Genomic DNA, 20,860 nt, shown 5'->3' with positions numbered 1-20,860 from the left:
GAACATAGAACAGTACAGGCCCTTCGGCCCTCAAGGCTGTGCCAACCTTTACCTACTCTAAGATCAGACTAACCTAGATACCCTTCATTGTACTATCTTCCATGTGTCTATCCAAGAGTCACTTAATGTCTCTAATGTATCTGACTACTACTGCTGCTGGCAGTGCATTCCATGCACCTACCACTCTCTGTGTTAAGAACCGACCTCTGACATCTCCCCTAAACCTTACTCCAATCACTGTAAAATTATGTCCCCTCATGATAAACATTTCTGCCATGGGAAAAAGTCTCTGGCTATCCAGTTTATCTATGCCTCTCATCATCTTGTACACCTCTATCAGGTCACTTCTCATCCTTCTTCACTCCAAGGAGAAGAACTCTAGCTCCCTCAACCTTTCTTCATAAATCTGGTCTCCAGTCCAGGCAGCATCCTCGTAAATCTCCTCTGCACCCTCTCTAAAGCTTTCACATCTTTCCTGTAATGAGGTGACCAGAACTGAACACAATATTCCAAGTGTGGTCTAACCAGGGCTCTATAGTGCTGCAGCATAACCTTGTGGCTCTTAAATTCAATCCCCTGCTAATGAAAGCAAACACACCATATGCCTTCTTAACAACCCTATCAACTTGGGTGGCCACTATGAGGGATCTATGGACATGGACCCCAAGATCCCTCTTTTTCTACACAGTGCCAAGAATCCTGCATTGAACTCTGTATTCTGCAAATTCGACCTTCCAAAGTGAAACACTTTACCAGGTTTGAATTCCATCTGCCACTTCTCAGTTCACTTCTGTATCCTGTCAATGTCCGATTGCAACCTACTACAGCTCTCCATACTATGCACAACTCCACCAACCATCGTGTCATTGGCAAACTTAGTAACCCACCTTTCTACTTGTTTATCCAAGTAGATAAAAATCACAAACAGCAGAGGTCCCAGACCGATCCCTTTGGAATACCACTGATCACTGAGCTCCAGGCTGAATACTTTCCACCTACCACTACCCTCTGTCTTCTATGGGCCAGCCAATTCTTATCCAGACAGCCTGGTTTCCCTGCATCCCATGCCTCTTTACTTTCTGAATGAACCTACCAAAATTCTTTCTTTTTGAAGTTGTTCTGTTTGAACACTTATTCTATTTTTTTTGTGTATTTATTGAGGTATAAATATTAGACTGAATTCCTCTGCTCTTCTTAAAATTAGTGTCATTAGCTTTTTCACCTCAGAGGCAGATGTTGTATTGTTTAATGGCTTATCCAAAAGGCAAAATTTCTGTAAGTGCAGCACTGCCTCTGCCGTGGGGTTCTTTTTACGGCTTTCATGTCACAGATTGACATCTGATATATTTTTTAAAATAGTGTTTCCAATATTTGGCACCGCTTAGTACCATGCTGAAACTTCAGCCTGAGTTTTCTCAGGAGTAAGACATAAACACAACTTTCACAATCATTGAAGCTGTCAGAATACAGCGAGGCATAGTTGGAGTCGAAATGGAGAAGATGTTTCCTCCAGTACTAGGAGAGACCAGGACCTGAGGGTGCAGCCTCAAAGGGAAGGCTTGCCTTTTTAGAACTGAGATGAAGAGGAATTTCTTTAGTCAGAGGGTGGGAAATCTGTGGAAATCATTTCCACAGAGGGTTGTGGTGTTCAAGTCATTGAGAGTACTTAAGACAGAGATAAAATGTTCTTGACTGATAAGGGGATAAAGGGTTGTGGGGAGAAGGCAGGAGAATGGCATTGTAAATCATGTCAGCCATGATCAAATGGCACAGCAGACTTGATGGGCCAAATGGCCCAATTCTGCTCCAATGTCCTATGTGCTATACAAGTGAGAATGATCTTCACTGAGGTTGGACAGACATATGCGAATTTTCCATTGTGCTATGTCATCAATCTGACAGACTGACTTTAATATAGTTATTGTTTAATATGCCTTGTTACAATAGATTAGATTACATTACAGTGTGGAAACAGGCCCTTCGGCCCAACAAGTCCACACCGACCCGCCGAAGCGCAACCCACCCATACCCCTACATTTACCCCTTACCTAACACTACGGGCAATTTAGCATGGCCAATTCACCTGACCTGCACATCTTTGGAATGTGGGAGGAAACCTGAGCACCCGGAGGAAACCCACGCAGACACGGGGAGAACGTGCAAACTCCACACAGTCAGTCGCCTGAGGCGGGAATTGAACCCGGGTCTCAGGCGCTGTGAGGCAGCAGTGCTAACCACTGTGCCACCGTGCCGCCCACGGTGTGATCTGAGTGATCGGAGATCTCCGAAATTGGAGAACTCAGTGTTGGGCCCTCTGGGCTGTACGCTCTAATGTAGATTTCAATATTATCTTTTAAATTGCAGCAGGTGAGGGTTAAAAAGTGAAATACATTGAACATATCCTCAACCGATTTCGTGTTTGCTACTAATATTACAGCATCTTAGAGTTCCACCATGGAGAGCCGAGATACCTTTCCTTTATATTAGACTTCCAGGTGTGAGTCCAATTTGAAGGCAACTGTTGCTGCAGGAAACCCACTACGAATTCATTCAGGTACTTTTCAAGGCTCAACCATCTTCAGTTGCCATCATTCATAAGGTCACATGGGAATATTTGCTAGGGGCTTTTCAGGCACAATGGCAATGCGATAGGTCAGAGAGGAGGGTGGAGCAGATGGGTGGGAATGAAGATGGACAGGTAGGACAGTTCAAGAGGGTGGTGCCGAGTTGGAAGGTTGGGACTGGGATAAGGTCGGGGGAGGAGAAATGGGGAACCTGATGAAATCCACATTGACCCCGTGTGGTTGGAGGGTGCCAAGGCTGAGTATGAGGTATTCTTCCTCCAGGCTTCGGCTGGTTAGGGTCAGGCGATGGAGGAGGCCCAGTGGGGAGTGGGAGGGATAATTAAAGAGTTCAGCCACTGGGTGGTGGGGCTGGTTAGTGAGGTTGTCTCAGAGATGTTCTCTGAAATGATCCGCAAGTTGGCATCCCAGAGATGTTTTCTGAAACTTCCCAACTTTCTACCGTGGCACCTTCCTCTTGAACTGACCTACCTGTCCAACTTCCTTCCCACCTATCCGCTCCACCCTCCTCTCTGATCACCTTCATCCCACCTTCATCTACCTATCACATTCCCAGCTACCTTCCCCCCCAACCCCACCCACTCCCATTTATCTCTCAGCCCCCTTGGCTCACATTCCTGATGAAGGGCTTATGCCCGGAACGTCGATTCTCCTGCTCTTCAGTTGCTGCCTGACCTGTGCTTTTCCACCACCATACTCTTTGACTCTGATCTCCAGCATCTGCAGTCCTCACTTTCTCCTGAAAAGCGGCAAGTAACATTCACGATACAGAAAAATTAGGCAATGATCATCTACAACATAAGAGAATCTAAACATCTCTCCTTTAATGGCATTATCATTGCTGAACTCAGCCACTATCAACATCTTAGGAGTTACCATTGACCAGAAGATGAATTGGATGAGCCATACAAATACCAGGGCTATGAAAACATGTCAGACGCTATGACATCTGCAATGAATAACTCAGCTTCTGTCTCTCCAAAGCTCGTCGACCATTTGCATGGCAGAAATCAGGATTGTGATGGAATACTCGCCAGTTGCCTCGATAAGTACAGATCACACAAAACTCAAGAAGCTTGAAACCATCTGGGACAAAAGTGCATTTAATTGGCAACACATCTACCACCTTCAATATTGCCGCTACTGAGAAAGCAAGCAAGCAGGAGGCTGGAAGTACACAGCAAGCCAGGCAGCATAAGGAAGTGGAGAACTTGACATTTCAGGTGTATCCCTTCTTCAGGAACGGAGGTGGGAGTAGGGGGAGCTGCAAATAAACAGAAGGGAGAGAGAAAGGTTATAGGTGTGGAGAGGCGCGGAGAGGTGAAGTAGTGATAGGTGAATACAGGGTGGTAGCTACGATCTGTTTGGTTGATGGGAGGAATGAATCTGGTTAGTAGCTGGAAGGAAGGGTGGATCAGAGGGGTGGAAGGATGGAGGTGGGGCTGGAAAGGGATTCAGGGGATGGGTGAGAAGGTTATTTGAAATTGGAGAACTCAATGTTGGGTCCTCTGGGCTGTGCGCCGCCCAGGTGAAAGATGAGGTGTTGTTCCTCCAATTTGCAGTCTGATTCACTGTGGCAATGTAGAGATTGAGGATGGACATGTTGGAGAGGGAGTGGGAAGGGGAATTGAAATGGGCAGTGACTGGGTGATCAGGCTGGCTCTTGCGGGCCCAAATGAGAAAGAGAGAAAGTGACATAGTGGCAGCAATGTGTACTAGCTACAGGATGGGCTACAGTAGCTCAGTAAGGTTTCCTTGGAAGCACCTCCCAAAGCCATTGTCTCTATCAACTCAATGGACGAGGGACAGCAGATACGTGAAAACCTTAGGATCAGCAAGTAGCCTCCAAGCCACTCACCATCTGACTTGGAATTATTGGCAACACTTCACTGTCACTGGATCAAACTCCTGGAGCTCTCTTCCAAAGAGCACTGTGAATATACATATACCAAATGGATTGTGATGGTTGATGTGGCCGCTCAATACCATCTTTGATAAGACAATTTGGGATCGGCAGTAAATGCTTCCCAAACCAGTGTTGCCAACCTTCTATGAACACTTTCATAAAATAATCCAAGTGCTCATCTGCTTAAATCACAATCATAAGGCAAATTTATTTTAAAAGAACAGAAACAAATGCATAATACATTTGTCTAAAGTGTAAATTTGGATTTCATCTTAGTATTATTAAAAACCTTCAGAAGAAAGGCATAAATATTAAACAACATGTAAATCTGGCATCACTAAAAATAATGCAAATTCTGAGTTAGCCTTGTTAGTGGAGCAATTAAAATTGTAAATCCTTCCTAAGTTGTGATAAAGTGTTTTACTTGCACTCAAGCATTTTTTTAATCATACGTAACCTAGGATTGCAGTGAGTGGGTGGCATTTATGACAAGCAAAGGACAAGCAGTATTTTAATGTTGCATTGAGTAATTGTGACTCATCCTTTGGGCCATGGCCTGCCCACTCAGAACTATCACTTCGCTGATTGCCATCTCCCATGCAATGAAATATTTATGTGCTGCCCTGCACTTACCGTGCCCTATTGATTTTTTTCCTGTAAACTGGGTTATATTTAGTCCCGAAGGTTGAAATATAGATTACGGTCCAATAAATTGGATTTTTGGTTTGACGCCTAAAGCTTTGTGGAAAGCTGGTGTTTTTCTTTCTTCATTTGTTTTGGCCTACTCCTAACTGCAATCGAGATGTAGAAGTTAAGGAATCATCAGCAAGTTTATTCTCCACTGAATATGTTCTGTGAGTACAAGGTTTTACAGTTATATCTGCCAGTTGATTAAAATGAATTTTATTCAAGAGCTTGTATAAAATAATCTTGGATGTGCATTTTCTGGACATTACTAAGTGTGGTTTTTCTTAAATATTCACTTCTTTTGAAGGGCAAATTTAAAATTCTTGTTGTCTAATGAAACCCTTGAGGACATATTTTTATTAGCATTTCCTGAAGGAAGAGTTCTAAAAGATTCACAGTTGCTTTTGCTGTGTCCTGTATTACTCGAGAGACTGCTGAATCTCAAGACCTATACTGCACACAGACTTGTCCTAAACTGAGGCTCACTGAAGTGCTGCTTTCCCCAATTACATTCCTATAAAAATGAAGCATATTGAGGAGAAATAAAATGTTTTTATTCTCAACATAGTTGTCATATTTCGCTGTGTCATGGCATCAATAACCTTACTAGTATAGCGTCACAATATTGATTATATTCCATCTATGTAATAATACAATATTTCTTTTGTCAGCGGGATCTCCAGATTAGGTGCCTTAATCCCAGGTTACAGTAGAGTTTAATAGTGGCCCAAGAACTGTCAAACTGACCTTAAAATGATCCCGTAGGAGAGCAGGATCACTGCCACAGGCCAGGCAGAATGAGGCCGTATTCATTATTGCAGATTTACAGCAAAAAAATATTATTGCAGATGTGGTGTAGCAGAAAGCAGGTGCAAACTTGGAAAGCTGCAAAGGAAATCCAGTTCTCAAAAGGTTGAATATCTCGACTCATTTTCGCTGATCTGTGTGGTCTGCAGGCCTGTGGGATAACCAGTGTTCAGGATATGCTTGCTGTGTGCTTCCAAAAGCCATCAGTACTCTATCCAAACAATGATATTCAATGTTGAATGACAAGGCAGAAATTTGTTTTCAAAGCTAACATTTTAAAAACGGTGCATTTTTCAAAAAAATGTCAGCAAACCTTTTTATTGTTTACAAACACAATGCCGTTACTGAATATAAAACTGTATTCAAGGTATTATTAGATTAGTTAGACACAATAACTACTTAACAATTTGACAATTGGCTGCTTCTTGTGTGTAAACACAAAGAGAGTTCGATCAAGCTTTTATTTCTTGAAAGTCTTTCCCTTTGAAGCAGGATTCGTATTCCTTGTAGTACAGCCAGTTCCTGGTAATTAAGTAACCTGTTTATGACAAAATCTTGTTAACAGAATTAATCACTTGTCATGATTAGCTGGAAATTATACTTTTAAACATGCAGGTGGAGCAGGTGGTAAAGAAACCAAATGGTATGTTGACTCTCACAGCAAGAGGATTCGAGTATATGAGCGGGGATGTCTTAGTGTAATCATACAGGGTCTTGGTGAGACCACACCTGGAGTGCCGTGTTCAGTTCTGGTCTCCGTATCTGAGGGAGGATGGTTCTTGCTATGAAGAAAGTGCAACAAAGATTTACCCAATGGATTCCTGGGATAACAGAACTGACATTTGAAGAGAGATTACATTGCTTAAGTCTACATGCACTGGAGTTGAGAAGAATGAGAGTGTAATCTCCAAGAAACCTATACAATTCTAACAGGAGCAGGACAGGGTCAATGCAGGAAGACTGTTCCACATGACCAGGGAGTTTAGAATGAAGGGGCACAATCTGTGATACGGGGCAGGCCATTTCAGACTGAGATGACAAGAAATTTCTTCGCCAAGAGAGTAGTGAGCCTGTGGTTTCTCTGCCACAGAATGTGGTTGAGGCCAAAACATTTAATGTTTTCAAGAACGAGTTTGATATATTTCTTTCGGGCTGAGGGGGTCTAAGGGTCGGGGAGAAAACGGGAGCATGGGTATGAGTTGGATATTTAGCCATGATCATATCATGGAACAAGCTGGATGGGCCAAATAGCCTACTTCTACTCCTATTTCTGTGTTTCTTGCATTATTCCAAAGTTTAAATTAATTCTTTACCGTTATGGAAATTTTTAATTGTTTTTCTTAATTTATGCACTACTATCTTCCTATTCTGGCTCAAGTTTTTCCCTACCTCTCGAGAAAGTGGTGATTCTCTCTGATGTACAGTTTCTCTGCTTTCCATTAACATTCCTGCCTGTCATTTCTCCTGTCCTGGTTCCCCATGGGTTGAACAGCAGACTGTCATTGGATAGGTCCAGACTTGCAGGCTAAATACTGCAATACTTTGCCACTGAGTCCTGCAGGCTGATCGACCAGGAGATGCTCCTGTTCATTCCGCCTGCCATCAGAAAATTGGAAAAAGGCTGAAAGTCAGCCAGTTTAGCTGTGTTAAGAATGTACCTTATTTGGCCAACCAGCCCTGGCATAGGACTCAAACCTGGAGCTTCTGGCCTAGTGGTAGCCCACTACCATTGTTCCACATGTCTTCCTACCTTTTCTATGCCTTATTTAAGTGACCATCGTTCATAGGTCAGGACAATTATTCCCTCTTCTAGCTCAATCCAATTGCATTGATTCCACTGATGCCTTGGCTGAAACCAACCAAAACAATGGAGTCCAGAAGTTTACTTTGGAAGCCCATATAATGGAAAACAACACAGGTGACCAAACATTCACAATCACTATGGAAAATTCACAGATTCATTTTAGCACTTATTTTTCCTGAACTGTGGGATCACTTTGAACCTGACTGGAAACGCAACCCCATAGATTTCTGAGTGCCAGAATGAAAGGACTGCATTTTGTACAAGTCAATTAAAAGTACAATGAAGAACTTCACATCAAAAGAATTTCTGTTTGAAGATAAATGACTATTGTTATGAAAGTCAATTTCTGTACTTTCCCCAATTATTTTTGCAATTTAATTAATAAAATCCAATAGTACTTAATTTGATCAGAGTGATTTAGCAAATTTAAATACCATTAGTCCTTTTAATAATGTTCCCTGTATTTTTTTTTTCCCTTTTGTCATTTGGGGCGACTGCGCAATCACCTCTGCAATGTAAATAGGACAAAATGCTTGTTACGAATCTCTTCTGATTTTGCATTCTCTATTAGAAAGTTTCTGACTTTGTCATCTATTAGCTCCAGGGCTTTTGCCCTAAACGTCATTTCTCCTGCTCCTTGGATGCTGCCTGACCTGCTGTGCTTTTCCAGCACCACACTTTTGACTCTAATCTCTAGCATCTGCAGTCCTCACTTTTGCCTATCTATTAGCCCACTCTATTTTGACAGAAATGTAACAACAAGCCTCTAGAACAGTAACTCTCTTTTGCTGGTGTTGATCAAGAGACATATTTTGTCCAGATCTAAGGAAAATTCCAGTTTTTTTTGTCTCTTTATGCAATTTTAACCTGCCTCATCCAGTTGGCACTGGGAAAATATATATTTGAAACATCTAAAGTTACTGAGATCCTGAATAGCCAGGTGGATCCTGCTGACTGCCCAATGTCTGCAGGGTCCTTCTTTTATCATGCAATTGACTTGCATGAAGCTGGCTGTAATATTAACCTCAACCTGTGCATGTAATAGGGTCAGGGCCAGCCAGGAAGAAGGAAATGCCTCTAAAATAAGTCTTACATTTTCTTCTGCTGAGCCAGGATTAACACTTTTACTTTGGTAAACTTAATGGAAAATTGAGACCCTGGTCATTTGCCATGCTGTGCTCCCCATCCTCAACATTCACCTGATTCCCTTTATCAGACTTAGCTGAAAGCAAACAGCCACTTATTAAATGGAACATGTTGATGCGTTCCAATGGTTAAAATAGTCCCACCTCAAAATTTCTCCAATTAATGTGCTTTTTAAAATCTTTATTGAAGGGATGTGGGTATCGCTGGTTATTATAATGTGCCAGCATTTATTGTGTATCCTTAGTTGCACAGAAGATGTTAAGAGTCAACCACGTCCACTGTTCACAAGGGTTACAATCCTGGACTGAGGAGTTTCCTTTAATACGTAGTTCTCTTTTCAAACTTCAATTTTGTCTTAACTACTAGAACAATGAAATGGTTTAATTATTTTCTCCCAGTGAACCAACATGGAGGCTGCTTTGTAAGTGGTATTTTGGTAACTGATAGTAAACAGTAATGGAAAACTGGTAATTAAGTTGCTGAGTGTTGCTCTTTCATTGCTGGGGCTCCAGTGGTGTCTTTAAAAGCCTGTTATTGAAAGCAATGGAATAAAAATTGTGCACATAGATGAGTAGGTGCGCAATTCACCCCGACACATTCCTTCTCTCCCACCTCCCCTCCAGATGGTGTAGTTACAAATCTGCCCCAGTATGCACAAGGGGAAAACATTTTGCTTTTAACAATATGGTTTCTCCAGTCTCACAACAATATAATTGACTCATAAGCAACCTTTGGGCAATTCCCATGAATGCACTAAAAAAAAGTTCATGGGGTAGATCTTGACTTTGTGCGATAATGAAAAGCAACAGCCCATTTTATATCTCCTCTGATTTTTACTTCAATTGACTTGCAGGAAAATGTTTTCCATTGTCTTGGCCAATACTTATTCCTCAACCAGCATTTTTAAAATCTGGTTATTTTTACATTGCTGTTGGTGGGCCTTGCTGTATGCGAATTAGCTGTTCCATTTCACTATGTCATATCAATGACTGCAAAACTCTATCTCTGGCTATGAAAACAGTTTGGAACAACCTGATGTTGCAAAAGACACTAACTACCTACATATAAAGTGAAAAGTCACACAACACCAGGGTAGAGTTGAACAACACTGCTCCTTCAACCACCTATGAAGAAGCAGCGCTCTGAAAGCTAGTGCTTCCAAATAAACCTGTTGGATTAGAACCAGGTGTTGTATGATTTTAAACATTATACACCCCAGTCCAACACCGGCTCCTCCAAATCATACTTAAATACAAACATTTAATTGTTCTATACATCCCAGCTTTAAGACAAGATGTGAAATCAAGGCCCCAGCTACCTCCTTGAGAGGGTGTTAAAGATCTGATAGCACTATTTTGAAGAACAGGGGAATTATCTCTGGGATCTTGGCCATTATTTATCCATCAGTCAACATCATGGAAATAGATTATTTGGTCATTTGCAAAGATTTGCTGTGATCATATTGACTGTTACATTTCTTGTTTTATTTTACTCAAAAAGTATTTTTTTAGTTTGTAAAGCATACTGAGACATCTAGAAGCCATAAGAGGCACAACATAAATACAAATTAAAGTGTGCCGTTTAAAGTGCTGTACGTGCTGCCTTCTTTCTGTGAATCTGAGAATGGTTGGGCATGGCAACTTCACCTTGACAGATAGCTTGAAGGGAAAAGACATTGAAAACAAATGGGAATCGATGGTAGGAAAAATAATAGATTTCTAAAGGCGGTGAAAGAAATGAAAGTTGATTATTTTTTTTAATTAAATAGTTGAAGTCAGCTCGGCACTCCCTGTGGCACTCCAACCAACTGCCCCGATAGACTTACGAACAGACCTGCGGATCACCATGCCAGCTGTGGACCCTGTCACAAGAGAACGCCAGTTACAGCAAGAGCTCCTCCTGCTGCAGCAGCAACAACAAATTCAGAAGCAGCTTCTCTTTGCTGAGTTCCAGAAACAACATGAAACCCTCGTGAGACAGCACCAAGTCCAGCTTCAGGAGCATCTCAAGGTACCACAGCTCAAAACTCATCAAATCCAAGCAATGTGCACCGCACATAAATGGAGTGATAAACGCCACAATATTTTAAATTTTAATGTTGTCTGAAGTGCATCCATGTATCTCATTATATATACGTACCTAAATGAGAAAGTGTGATCATCTGAATAGCTGAGTAACATTTCATTTTGTCAGATTTTCATATTTTAATTCTTTAATACACCATCAGAAAATACCATAGTCGAAAGTTCCTTGGGCTGTGCTTTGTGTCATGACATTGTTGAATTTTTAATCGGAACAAGGAGACTATGGCTTTGAATTTCCCTCTGATATTCTGTTTCAAATCAGGCAGCATGATTTTGATGGATTCTGATGACAACTGTCAACGGTTTTCCCAGTTGTTCTTGCCACCTCCTTGAGTTGTCAGGAAGGGAAACCTGTAGCCTGTGGGGTCAAAGTGGCTGACCTGATGATACCCACTTTGAAAGGCAAAGCATCCTGGCCACAACTTACCTGTGATTACAATCACTCTGTGATTATCAGGGCTTTGTGTCTATTTTGAGCCAAGATCTCCCTCTTCAGGAGCTGCAGTAACACTGCCCAACTTTCCACGTTGACTGTAACGTTCTTCCACTTTCTTGCTGATGATCCCACTAAGAGCCCCAACTGCCTAAGCGGCCCTGACAAACAAAAACTCAGCTAACTGTGGAGACAGCCCTGGGTTTGCATTGACATTCCTGAGTGGAAAAAATGAAAACTTAAGCCTGTGTGTGCATACCTTTAGTGATAAGTGACCTTTTTTGAATGATTATTCTCAACCCAGAAGCTGAGATAAACTTTGCCCAAAAAATCATTGTGTGCTCCAACTCAATTGACAAATCTTCACTGTTCAATGCTACTTCAATACAGTTATTATCTTTTGTGGTCAGCAATGTCAACTTTGAAGCAACTTTATTAAAATCTTTGCTGTAATTGTAGGCTGATAGCATTATAAAGAAGTTCAGTTGTTTCCAATATTATCTAAGGTCAAACTTCCTTTTTTGATTGCAAATCCTTTCCTCATGCTTTCGTGTTTTGGTACTAGGATGCCCTATGATAATAACTTAATACTGCACCCCTTATCTAAAACTTCTATCTGACAGGATACAAGGGAGATTAATCATATTCATTACGATGGTCTTAAGAGTGTGAGTTCTGTCACTGGTAATTTTGATACTTCGATATGTTAAAGTAGCTTTTAACTTGACATTCAGTGATAAAATTATATTTGCACATTATTTAAAACTGGCCAATATCTATTTTCATTAATTCAAAGGAAAAAATACGAGCTTGCATCTCTTTGTCTTCAATAGTCCATAATTCCCTGTTGTGCATCTTCTCTGTGCCAGTTTACAGAATCAATGAAAGAGAAAGGTTTCCACAGGACTCAACTCCATCTGTTGGAAGTGTCGAAAGCAGAATGAATCCATATAATTAGTCATTGTCAGAAAATACCCTGATTCAGAACTCCCGAGTGGCACCAGAGAGTGTACCTTACTCTGTCATTTGGTTTCAGTTCATATGTGACTGCATCCACGTCTACTTGAGCGGTTATTATTTCAGTCAAAAAACAAAATTAGAAATAGCTGGAAAAGCTCAGCAGGTCTGGCAGCATTTGTGGAGAGAAATTAGAGTTAACGTTTCAGGTTGAGTGACCCTCCTCAGTTCTGAGGAAACATCATTTGACCCAAAATGTTAACTCTGATTTCTCTCCACAAATGCTGCCAGACCTGCTGACCTTTTCCAGCTATTTCTAATTTTCTTTCTGGTTTATAGCATCCGCAGCTCTTTAGGTTTTTATTATTTCAGTCATGTTCACCTACCTTTATATTGAGTTAATACCAAAGAACTGCAATGTTGAACAGTCGAGGTAGTTTATGAAGTTTAACCAGAAAATAATTTTCTCCCTCTGCTTTAAAACAAAAGACTTTGGCCTGGATATTTGCTCCCAAGTCGAACAGTCTGAGACCTTTGGTTTCCCCCTGCACACTACACATATCTGCAGACCCACCTTGTGAAAATGTGCCCCGAGTAGGAGAACCTTCACTCTGGAGGGATGTGCAGTTCCACTGCTACTGGACATAGCTCAGAGACAGCCACAGCAGCTGCCCTGTGGTTTGGTGGGCAGCTTAAAAGATCTGACTTGATACTCTGGGACTTTGTCGCAGTCATTATGTTAAATATTAAACCCACTATTTCTCGTCCTTCTCATACCATCATCATTCTATCAGCACCGCTTGCAAACTCATGTCAATACGTGGTTCCCTCACCCACCTACAATGATCCCTCAAAACTTCTGTGCCAATACGTGGCTTCCACCCATCCTGAATGGCCCCTTGTTTACACTATTCCAATATGGTTCCAACTCATGAGCCCCAGCAGTCAAGCATTGGCAAAGCCAAAATGATAGCACTTAAGGTTATGTGAATAAACAACAATTGAAAGTGCTAGAACAATTTTGTTTTAATCTCTCAAAGCCAGCAGACAGTTGGTTTTTGAGTCTTCAAAGGACTGGTCACTTGAATAACTTGACAGTTCTCCAGTCCTTATCCACCTTTGAAGAACATTCAAGATTCCTTCAAAGATAACACCCACAATAATAAGACCTCTGTTCCAAAAAAAATAGATTATGTCTGAACTTGTTGGGATTTCCACACCTGGGATTCACATTCCATTTTCATTCTCATCATCCCACCTACTGGACGTAGGATCTGACAGAAATCGGAGGTAGAACTTCCATCATTTCCATGGAGTCTACATGCTCCTTTAGATATCTAGTCCTTGACATCTACTCCATCTGAGAAGATGAGGAAATTGACTGTGGGCTTTTCATAGTAGCTGTAGGTACATTCCAGACCTTTGGTTTCCCCCTGCACCCTACTCTTGCACTCCAGCATGAATCAGTTGCTTGTGCTCCATCTTGTGGCCAAACTAATAACTGGTGAAAGTGAAGCTTGACTTGCCGTGGCAAACTGAGTCTCAAACCTTGGCACCTGAACGTAGCAGCTTCCAGTTGAGATCAGAACTCATCAATTTATGTCATTTCATTGGACAGTCAGTCATGAGACAGTTACGAAACTGATAGGTTCTGATAGGATGCAAATATTGCACGTAACCTAAGAATTATATTTGTTTGAAAGCAACAACAGGAACTGCTAGCTGTGCAACACCAGCAAGAGCTTCTGGAGCAGGAACGCAAACTGGAGAAACAGCGGCAGGAACAAGAGTTTGGGCGACAACTACAGGAACAACATCTCCTGTTTCTTCGAAATAAAGAAAGGAGCAGAGAAAGTAGGTACTCAGCTATTCACTATGGTCTTGCATCTGCTATGTACTGTTATTTGTGCTTGAACAGAAAAATCCATCAAAATCTTACTGGCAAGTGTTGATGTACTTATTAATGGGGCCAGTAATGGTACTAATATTATAAAACATGAGTGATACAAAATTTGAGTACTAATGATCTGTTTGTGGTTTCTATCTTTGTTACTGTAGTTATTTTAGGGAGAGAAAAACAGTTTCATTTTTGGTTTTTCATTTTTCATTCTGACCCTTTTTACTTCATCTTTGAATTTGCAAACCAAAAACAAAGACGTATCTAACCACATTAGTGGTAGTAAAATGGCAAATTTACCAAATATCCCGAGATCACAGTTGGTAAATGCATCCAAAGTGAAGCATGATCATAAATAGTGAGGAAGAGCCAGACTTTAACATTATAATTGTCCTCAGTAGGGGAAAGTCACATCAGAGTTCATAGTTCTTGTGTCTGTCCGTTGACCTGCTGGAACCTATTGAGTAGGTTATTTTGTTCAGTTTTTTGTAGTCACAATCGTTTACATGATCTCCCCAGAATTTTCACACCTCTTCCATCCAAATCTCACAGGCTCTCTGGAAATCTCTATGGAAATCCCATCTCTCTTATCTTCATAATAGGCAGCAGGTGAAGATAGGATCAGGCTTAGCTATAATGCCTTCTATTATTATTGAATACTGCAAGCTTACAGTAAAAAATGTCAGATACTAGATCGCTGCTTGTAACTGTGCAGGCATGCATCATTTCTGTCAGAAACATCAAGAATTTAAATGAGGAGGAGGTGAGGGATAAAATAAATCCATTCATATCCTTCTGAGAAATCAGCCTGGGTGGAATAATCATCTCAGTACTTCATAGGCTCCTTATCATTTATTAACACATATGAGAGAAGAATGCCATAAGCATGTTTACACTAGCAATTATTTCTGCCTTTATAATTGGTTGAATGATGAACTCTTGTGTCTAACTTGTGGAAACAGGGCTAGCTCTTCCTACATTGTGGTTGTATTTGTTTCTCAACTTTAACCAAAACTAAGAGAATAGTATAGGTTTTTAGTAAAAACCCATGAAGCCTTCACACACTACTATCCATAATAACATTCCAGATACCATATTCACTAAAAGCGAATTGTGTAATATTCAATGATTTCCTCACTTTATGGATTGTGGATTTAAGTAAGTAATTTTTCCACATTCACTCATTACTTAAATGCATGATGGATATCATGTTGCTGTTATTTTAACTTACAGATATTGTGAAATGTCCGTAGCTTTCAGAAACGAAAACATCCATTTAAGAAAGCAATTGGGAAATCAGTTTAGCAGACCTGAAAAGAAGCCTTAAACATTTGCTGTGAAAGAGGAATATGACACTATGTTGCAATCATTTCCAACTCACTACCATCACTATTTTCAGAATGAATGCATTTAGAACAATTTACTGGAGCTTTTGAAAGTGAGTAGATCAAGTCCCGATGGGTGAACGTTTAGGGGAAATGGTTAGTTCAGTAAGTTGGTAAGTTTAGGATGATGGTGTACAATCCAAATAAGAATAATTGAACGGGGGCGAATTGACTTCAAGTAGCAAGAACAGAGCTGGGGCAGATTGAGTGGAACACATATTTAACTGGAAAACCGTAGCTGCGTAGTTGACAACCTTCAAAGAGAGAGTTCAGGTCTATTTCCACAAAAGGGAAAAAGAGAGCAAACACATCCAGAGCTCCCTAGATGAATACAGAGATAGAAATCATGTACTCATGAAAGTTATCAGTTGGAAAATACCATTTAAAACCAAGAAGAATCAGATTCAGAGGAAAGGTTAAAGTCATTAGAGAAGCAAGAGACAGTATGAGGAAAAGACTGCGTCTCAAATGTAATGGGAAGCCTAAAGTCTTCCATAGATACATCACTAGTCAAAAAGAGATAAGGGAAATAGTAAGGCTGAATAGAAACCAAAAGGGGATTTACACATGGATGCAAGAGGCACAGCTGAGGTGCTAAATGAAAACTTTGTATCTGTCTTTATCTGGGCTATGGGGATAGCAGAAAAGTTCTGTTATTATGAGGAATCAAAATTGATTTGGAGCAAGTGTTGGATGGATTATCAATACATAATGTTGGCAAGGCACCAGGACTGGAGATGCACTCAAAGGTATTGAATGAAGTTAGAGTGGAATTTGCAGGGGCATTGGTCATAATCTGACTGTCTTCCCTGGAATCAGGGGAGATGCCAAAGGGCCAGAGAATTGCAGATGATACAGTCTTGTTAAAAAAATGTTGTTAGTATAAGCCCAGCAATTAATCAATTTACCATCAGTGGTGAGGATGCTTAATGAAATAATTATTCAGAATAGAATTAGTAGCTATATGGATGGGTTGTTTAGGGCAGCATGGATTGAAATTGGTGAGATCATATTTTAACAATTTGCTGGAATTTTTTGAAGTACTAACAGAAAAGACCAATGCTGTCAAATATTGTTGATAGGGCGATACATGCATTTTTAAAAAGTGTTTAATAAAATATCACACAGTATCTTGTGAGAAGACTTATATCTCATGTGGATACAACACTGAGTAGGTAATAGGATGCATAGAGCTGTGGTCAATAGATATTTTTCAGATGGAGGAAGGTTTGCAGTGGAGTTCTGAAAAGGTTTGGTATTGGGATCCTTGCTTTTCTTGACATATATTAATGATCTCGACCTTAATGTGTATGGGATAATTTGGAAGTTTGTACATGATACAAAACTTGAAAGCATTGTAAACTCTGAGAAGGACAGTGTAGAACATAGTTAAGTTGATGGAGTGGGCAGATAATTGGCAGATAATTTCAGTGTAGAGAGGTGTGGCACAATGCATTTTGGCAGGAAAAATATGAATAGACAATATAAAATAGGGGACACCATACTCAAAGTGGTGCAGGAGCAGAGGACCTATGTGTGTGTGCATAGATCACTGAATAGGGCAGGATAGGTGAACAGAGCAGCTAATAAAGCATACAGTTATCCTGAAATTTATTAACAGAGGAATAGAGTACAAGAGCTGAACCTATATGAGACACTTGTTAGCCTTCAGCTGGAGCATTGTGTGCAGTTCTGGATGCCATACTATAGGAAGATTGTTGGAGAAGGTCAAGAAGAGATTTGCAAAAATAGTTTCAGGGATGAGAAACCTAGGTCTGAGGAATATTGGAGAGATTGGAACAATTCTACTTGGAGAGAAGAAGGCTACGAGGAGATCTGAGAGAGATTTTCAAAATCATGAAGGATAAATTAGGTAGAGAGAAACAACTTCCACTTGTAAATGGCCAAGAAGGCAAAGCTTTAAAATGGTTTGTGAATGTGAGAGGAAGGATCATTACACAATGAGTGGTTTAGGCCTGGAATGCACTTTCTGGAAATGTGGTCATGATGACGAGATGCCAGTGTTGGACTGGGGTGAACAAGGTTAAAAATCACACAACACCAGGTTATAGTCCAACAGATTTATTTGGAAGCATTAGCTCCTTCGTCAGGTGCTTCCAAATTAACCAGTTGGACTATAACCTGGTGTGGTGTGATTTTTAACTTTGAAAATGTAGTGGAGGCAACATTAAGTGAGGCCTTCATTAGGGCATTGGCTGATTATATGAAAAGAAGCAACGTGCGAGGAAATGGGGAAAAGGCAGGTAAATGGCACTCAGTCATAATGATTATTGGCAAGCCAGTACACACATGACGGGCTGAATAGCTTCCTTTTTGCTTTAATAATTCTGTGATTGACAGGTGAAATTCAGTGAAGGATTGTCCAATGTAATTTTCTTACAAGTTGGATTTGATGGCAAATGCTCTGCCTGTGTAAGCAGAGATCTCACTATAATATTGAAAATTGGAATCAAACCATGCGTTTAATATCTGAATATAAACTTGGTCTTGTATTGAATGGATTGAGCACAATTTGTATTACTCCTCGCTTGAACGTCACACAAACGTACATCTTCTCCAAAAAATAATTCAAACTAACTTTCCTGACAATATTTTGAGGCACCACCAAATGTGTGATTGCTCTTCTGTGCAGTTGGCATATCCCTCTCCTCTTGTTTGGGAATTATCTCTTTTAATGCTGCACCTGTATTTTGAAATCTGAGGCTTGGCCACACGGGGAAACCCACCAAAATGTGCCAATCTGTTGAGTGACTTGCCTGTTCGTGTTCACTTGGCATTGGTAATAGGAAGATTGTTGGAGAAGGTGTAGAAGAGATTTGCAAAAATAGTTTCAGGGATGAGAAACCTAGTTTTGAGGAATAATTGGAGAGATTGGAACAATGACCGTGTCCCACAGGTGGGTTAGACTCACTGCTCACCCTGTGAGTATTGACACCATAAACCTAAGAGTAAAAGCAGTCTGTTTAAACAAATTGCCTACTCTAAATGCACAAACTTTATATAACACTAAAAATAAGTATTTCTTTCTTTAGTTTTCCAATTTTGTCTCTTTCCTTTCATATGGTACTGGTTGATACTGAGGGACAGTTCTATGAATTCTGTCAGTTACCGTAGACCAGCTATTTTTCAGATTCATATCCCAATAAGATATCCGCAATTCTACACCCTAGCTTTTTTTTTTATTTCCTATATTTATTTTATTAATAAATCATCTTGCATGCGAAGAGTAACTTAATTGACTGCAAATTGTGAATTCCAGCTCAACTAGAACAGCAAAGGGAACTTTACCAAACATCATTAGTTACAATATGGAGCAAACAACAGTTCAAAGTTAGACATCACACAGTGATTCTGATATGTAAACAGTGCTGCCAGGAAACAATTTAAGTATAAATCAGTTCCAAAGGCCCTGTCCTGGTACATGCTTTCAGTGAGTACTCAGTAGGGAAAGGTCAGCTACTGATGCCAGCAAAAGCTATTGTAAATAACCAACTGTGTGACGCCAGTAAAATCTTTAGGTCAAAGCTGCAGTGATTTCAGTCAGCACTTGCTGCCTCAACTTTATTAGTACTGATCTATGTAACAGAGAAAAAGAGGCAGAAACTGAACCCATGCAAAGCAAGCCTTTAGAGGACTGTACAGTTCTTTCAAGTTTCAATACTTGTTGAAAGGGGTCAGTACAGAGGCTTCCATATACTTCATCAGCACAGTTTAATTTGGTTTATGGTTCACTCATTCTGAACATCAGATGGCTTCTGATTCATTTAAAGATTCCTGCTTTGCCAAGAATCAACAATGGATCGAACACTTGCAGTGTGTCCGAGAATACAGGAAAGATTTGATTTGTATAGAGAGCACAAATAGTAAATTAATATATACATAATATTTAAAATAGATCCATTATATTGAAAATAAGATCAAAGTGTCACACTGCATTAAAAAAAATCTTACACCATTGTATTACTTAGTAGCATCTCTCAGCATGGTGAATTCTCGTGCGTAGAGTTGAACACATGTAGAATCCATAAAAACGGCCTAACCTACTGTATCCTGGTTATGCCATTGTGTACAAATGAACAATTTTCCTTTGTCCCGTGGCTTTTAATCTACTGCAATCTTTTTTATATAGAAGGTGGTTCAAGTTCAGCAGTCCTGCAGTTATCAACCACTCCATTCACTCACCAAGGCTCCTTCGACTGCAGTTTCTAAACTTATGACCTCAATCACGACCACCAAGAAGGAGGACAGCAGCAGATACATGAGAGAACCATTAAGGGCAGCTTCTCCATGAAGTCAGACAGCATCATGATTTGAAACTATATTGTTCCCTCCCTGGATTCACTGGCCCAAAATCCTACAACTCTATATCGAACAATGCTGTGGGTGTCCCTACAGCCCAAGTCTGCAGCAGTTCAAGAAGGCAGCTTTTTCCAGGGCACTTAGGGATGGCCAATACACATGCGCCAAGCCAGAAATGTCCACGTCCCATGAATAAATAAAACAATTTAGAATATTCATGAATTATCATCAACAAAGGAACAATTCAAATAAGTGGATAAAGGAAAAACATTCAAGCCAGGTTAGATTAATGGAATTATTCTTGAGGAATGTAACCAACAGTCAGCTTTTCTAGTATTTCAGAGATTATTTGATTGTGGTATTGTTCCTCACTGTTGAAAATTCACTATCATCGTTCTGCTTGCTAAGAGGTTGTGGCTGAGCTGAATGACTACCAATGAGTTCCTTTGACATTAAAAGCTGTGAAGTGTTTCAAACACATTGAGTCATAGTATCTGTTAGATACTTGGGCAGAATTTTTCCGTCCCTGAAAGAGGAAAGAACGGAAAATAACTGGGTGAGTTGACATGGAGAGATTCACACTTCCTTCTCATGACCTCAACAATTAAGTTCAAACGGTGACATTCTCAACCTGCCACTAATTGAGTCCCTTCAGTGTTCAATTAGAGCCATTTACGGGTCGCAACTCACCAGCACCCCAGCTATTTGCCTCCTCAGTTGGTGAGAAAAATGCCTAGTACTGGTTAACCAGGGAAACTTGCCTTTTGGCATGTAATCTGACGAATTTTCTTGGCAGTGAGGGTGGCAAGTTAGTTGACACCAACATGCCTGCCCCAACACTTATCGAGTCTT

The 20,860-nt window shown here is 40.4% G+C and overlaps 1 protein-coding gene across 8 annotated transcripts in view; it reads left to right on the top strand.

Annotated features, from left to right (window-relative positions):
- Positions 1-20,860, top strand: part of LOC122549771 (histone deacetylase 9-like) — a 796,606-nt gene that overhangs the window by 375,497 nt on the left and 400,249 nt on the right. For 6 of the 8 annotated variants that reach the window (XM_087987091.1, XM_043689766.2, XM_043689769.2 and 3 more), the window contains 2 exons: positions 10,701-10,942; positions 14,110-14,260. In XM_087987091.1, coding sequence (XP_087843217.1) covers positions 10,701-10,942; positions 14,110-14,260 — 393 coding nt within the window. Of the gene's footprint in view, positions 1-5,067; positions 5,343-10,700; positions 10,943-14,109; positions 14,261-20,860 lie in introns of those variants that run through there. The other 2 variants (XM_043689773.2, XM_087987095.1) reach the window with 2 other exon arrangements.

Source organism: Chiloscyllium plagiosum, unplaced genomic scaffold, assembly GCF_037043375.1.
Source record: "Chiloscyllium plagiosum isolate Xiang-an unplaced genomic scaffold, Cpla_swu_hap1 HiC_scaffold_5, whole genome shotgun sequence".
NCBI classification, from domain to species: Eukaryota; Metazoa; Chordata; class Chondrichthyes; order Orectolobiformes; family Hemiscylliidae; genus Chiloscyllium; species Chiloscyllium plagiosum.
The sequence above is the reverse complement of the archived record's forward strand: the minus strand, read 5'-3'. Positions and strand labels throughout refer to the sequence as shown.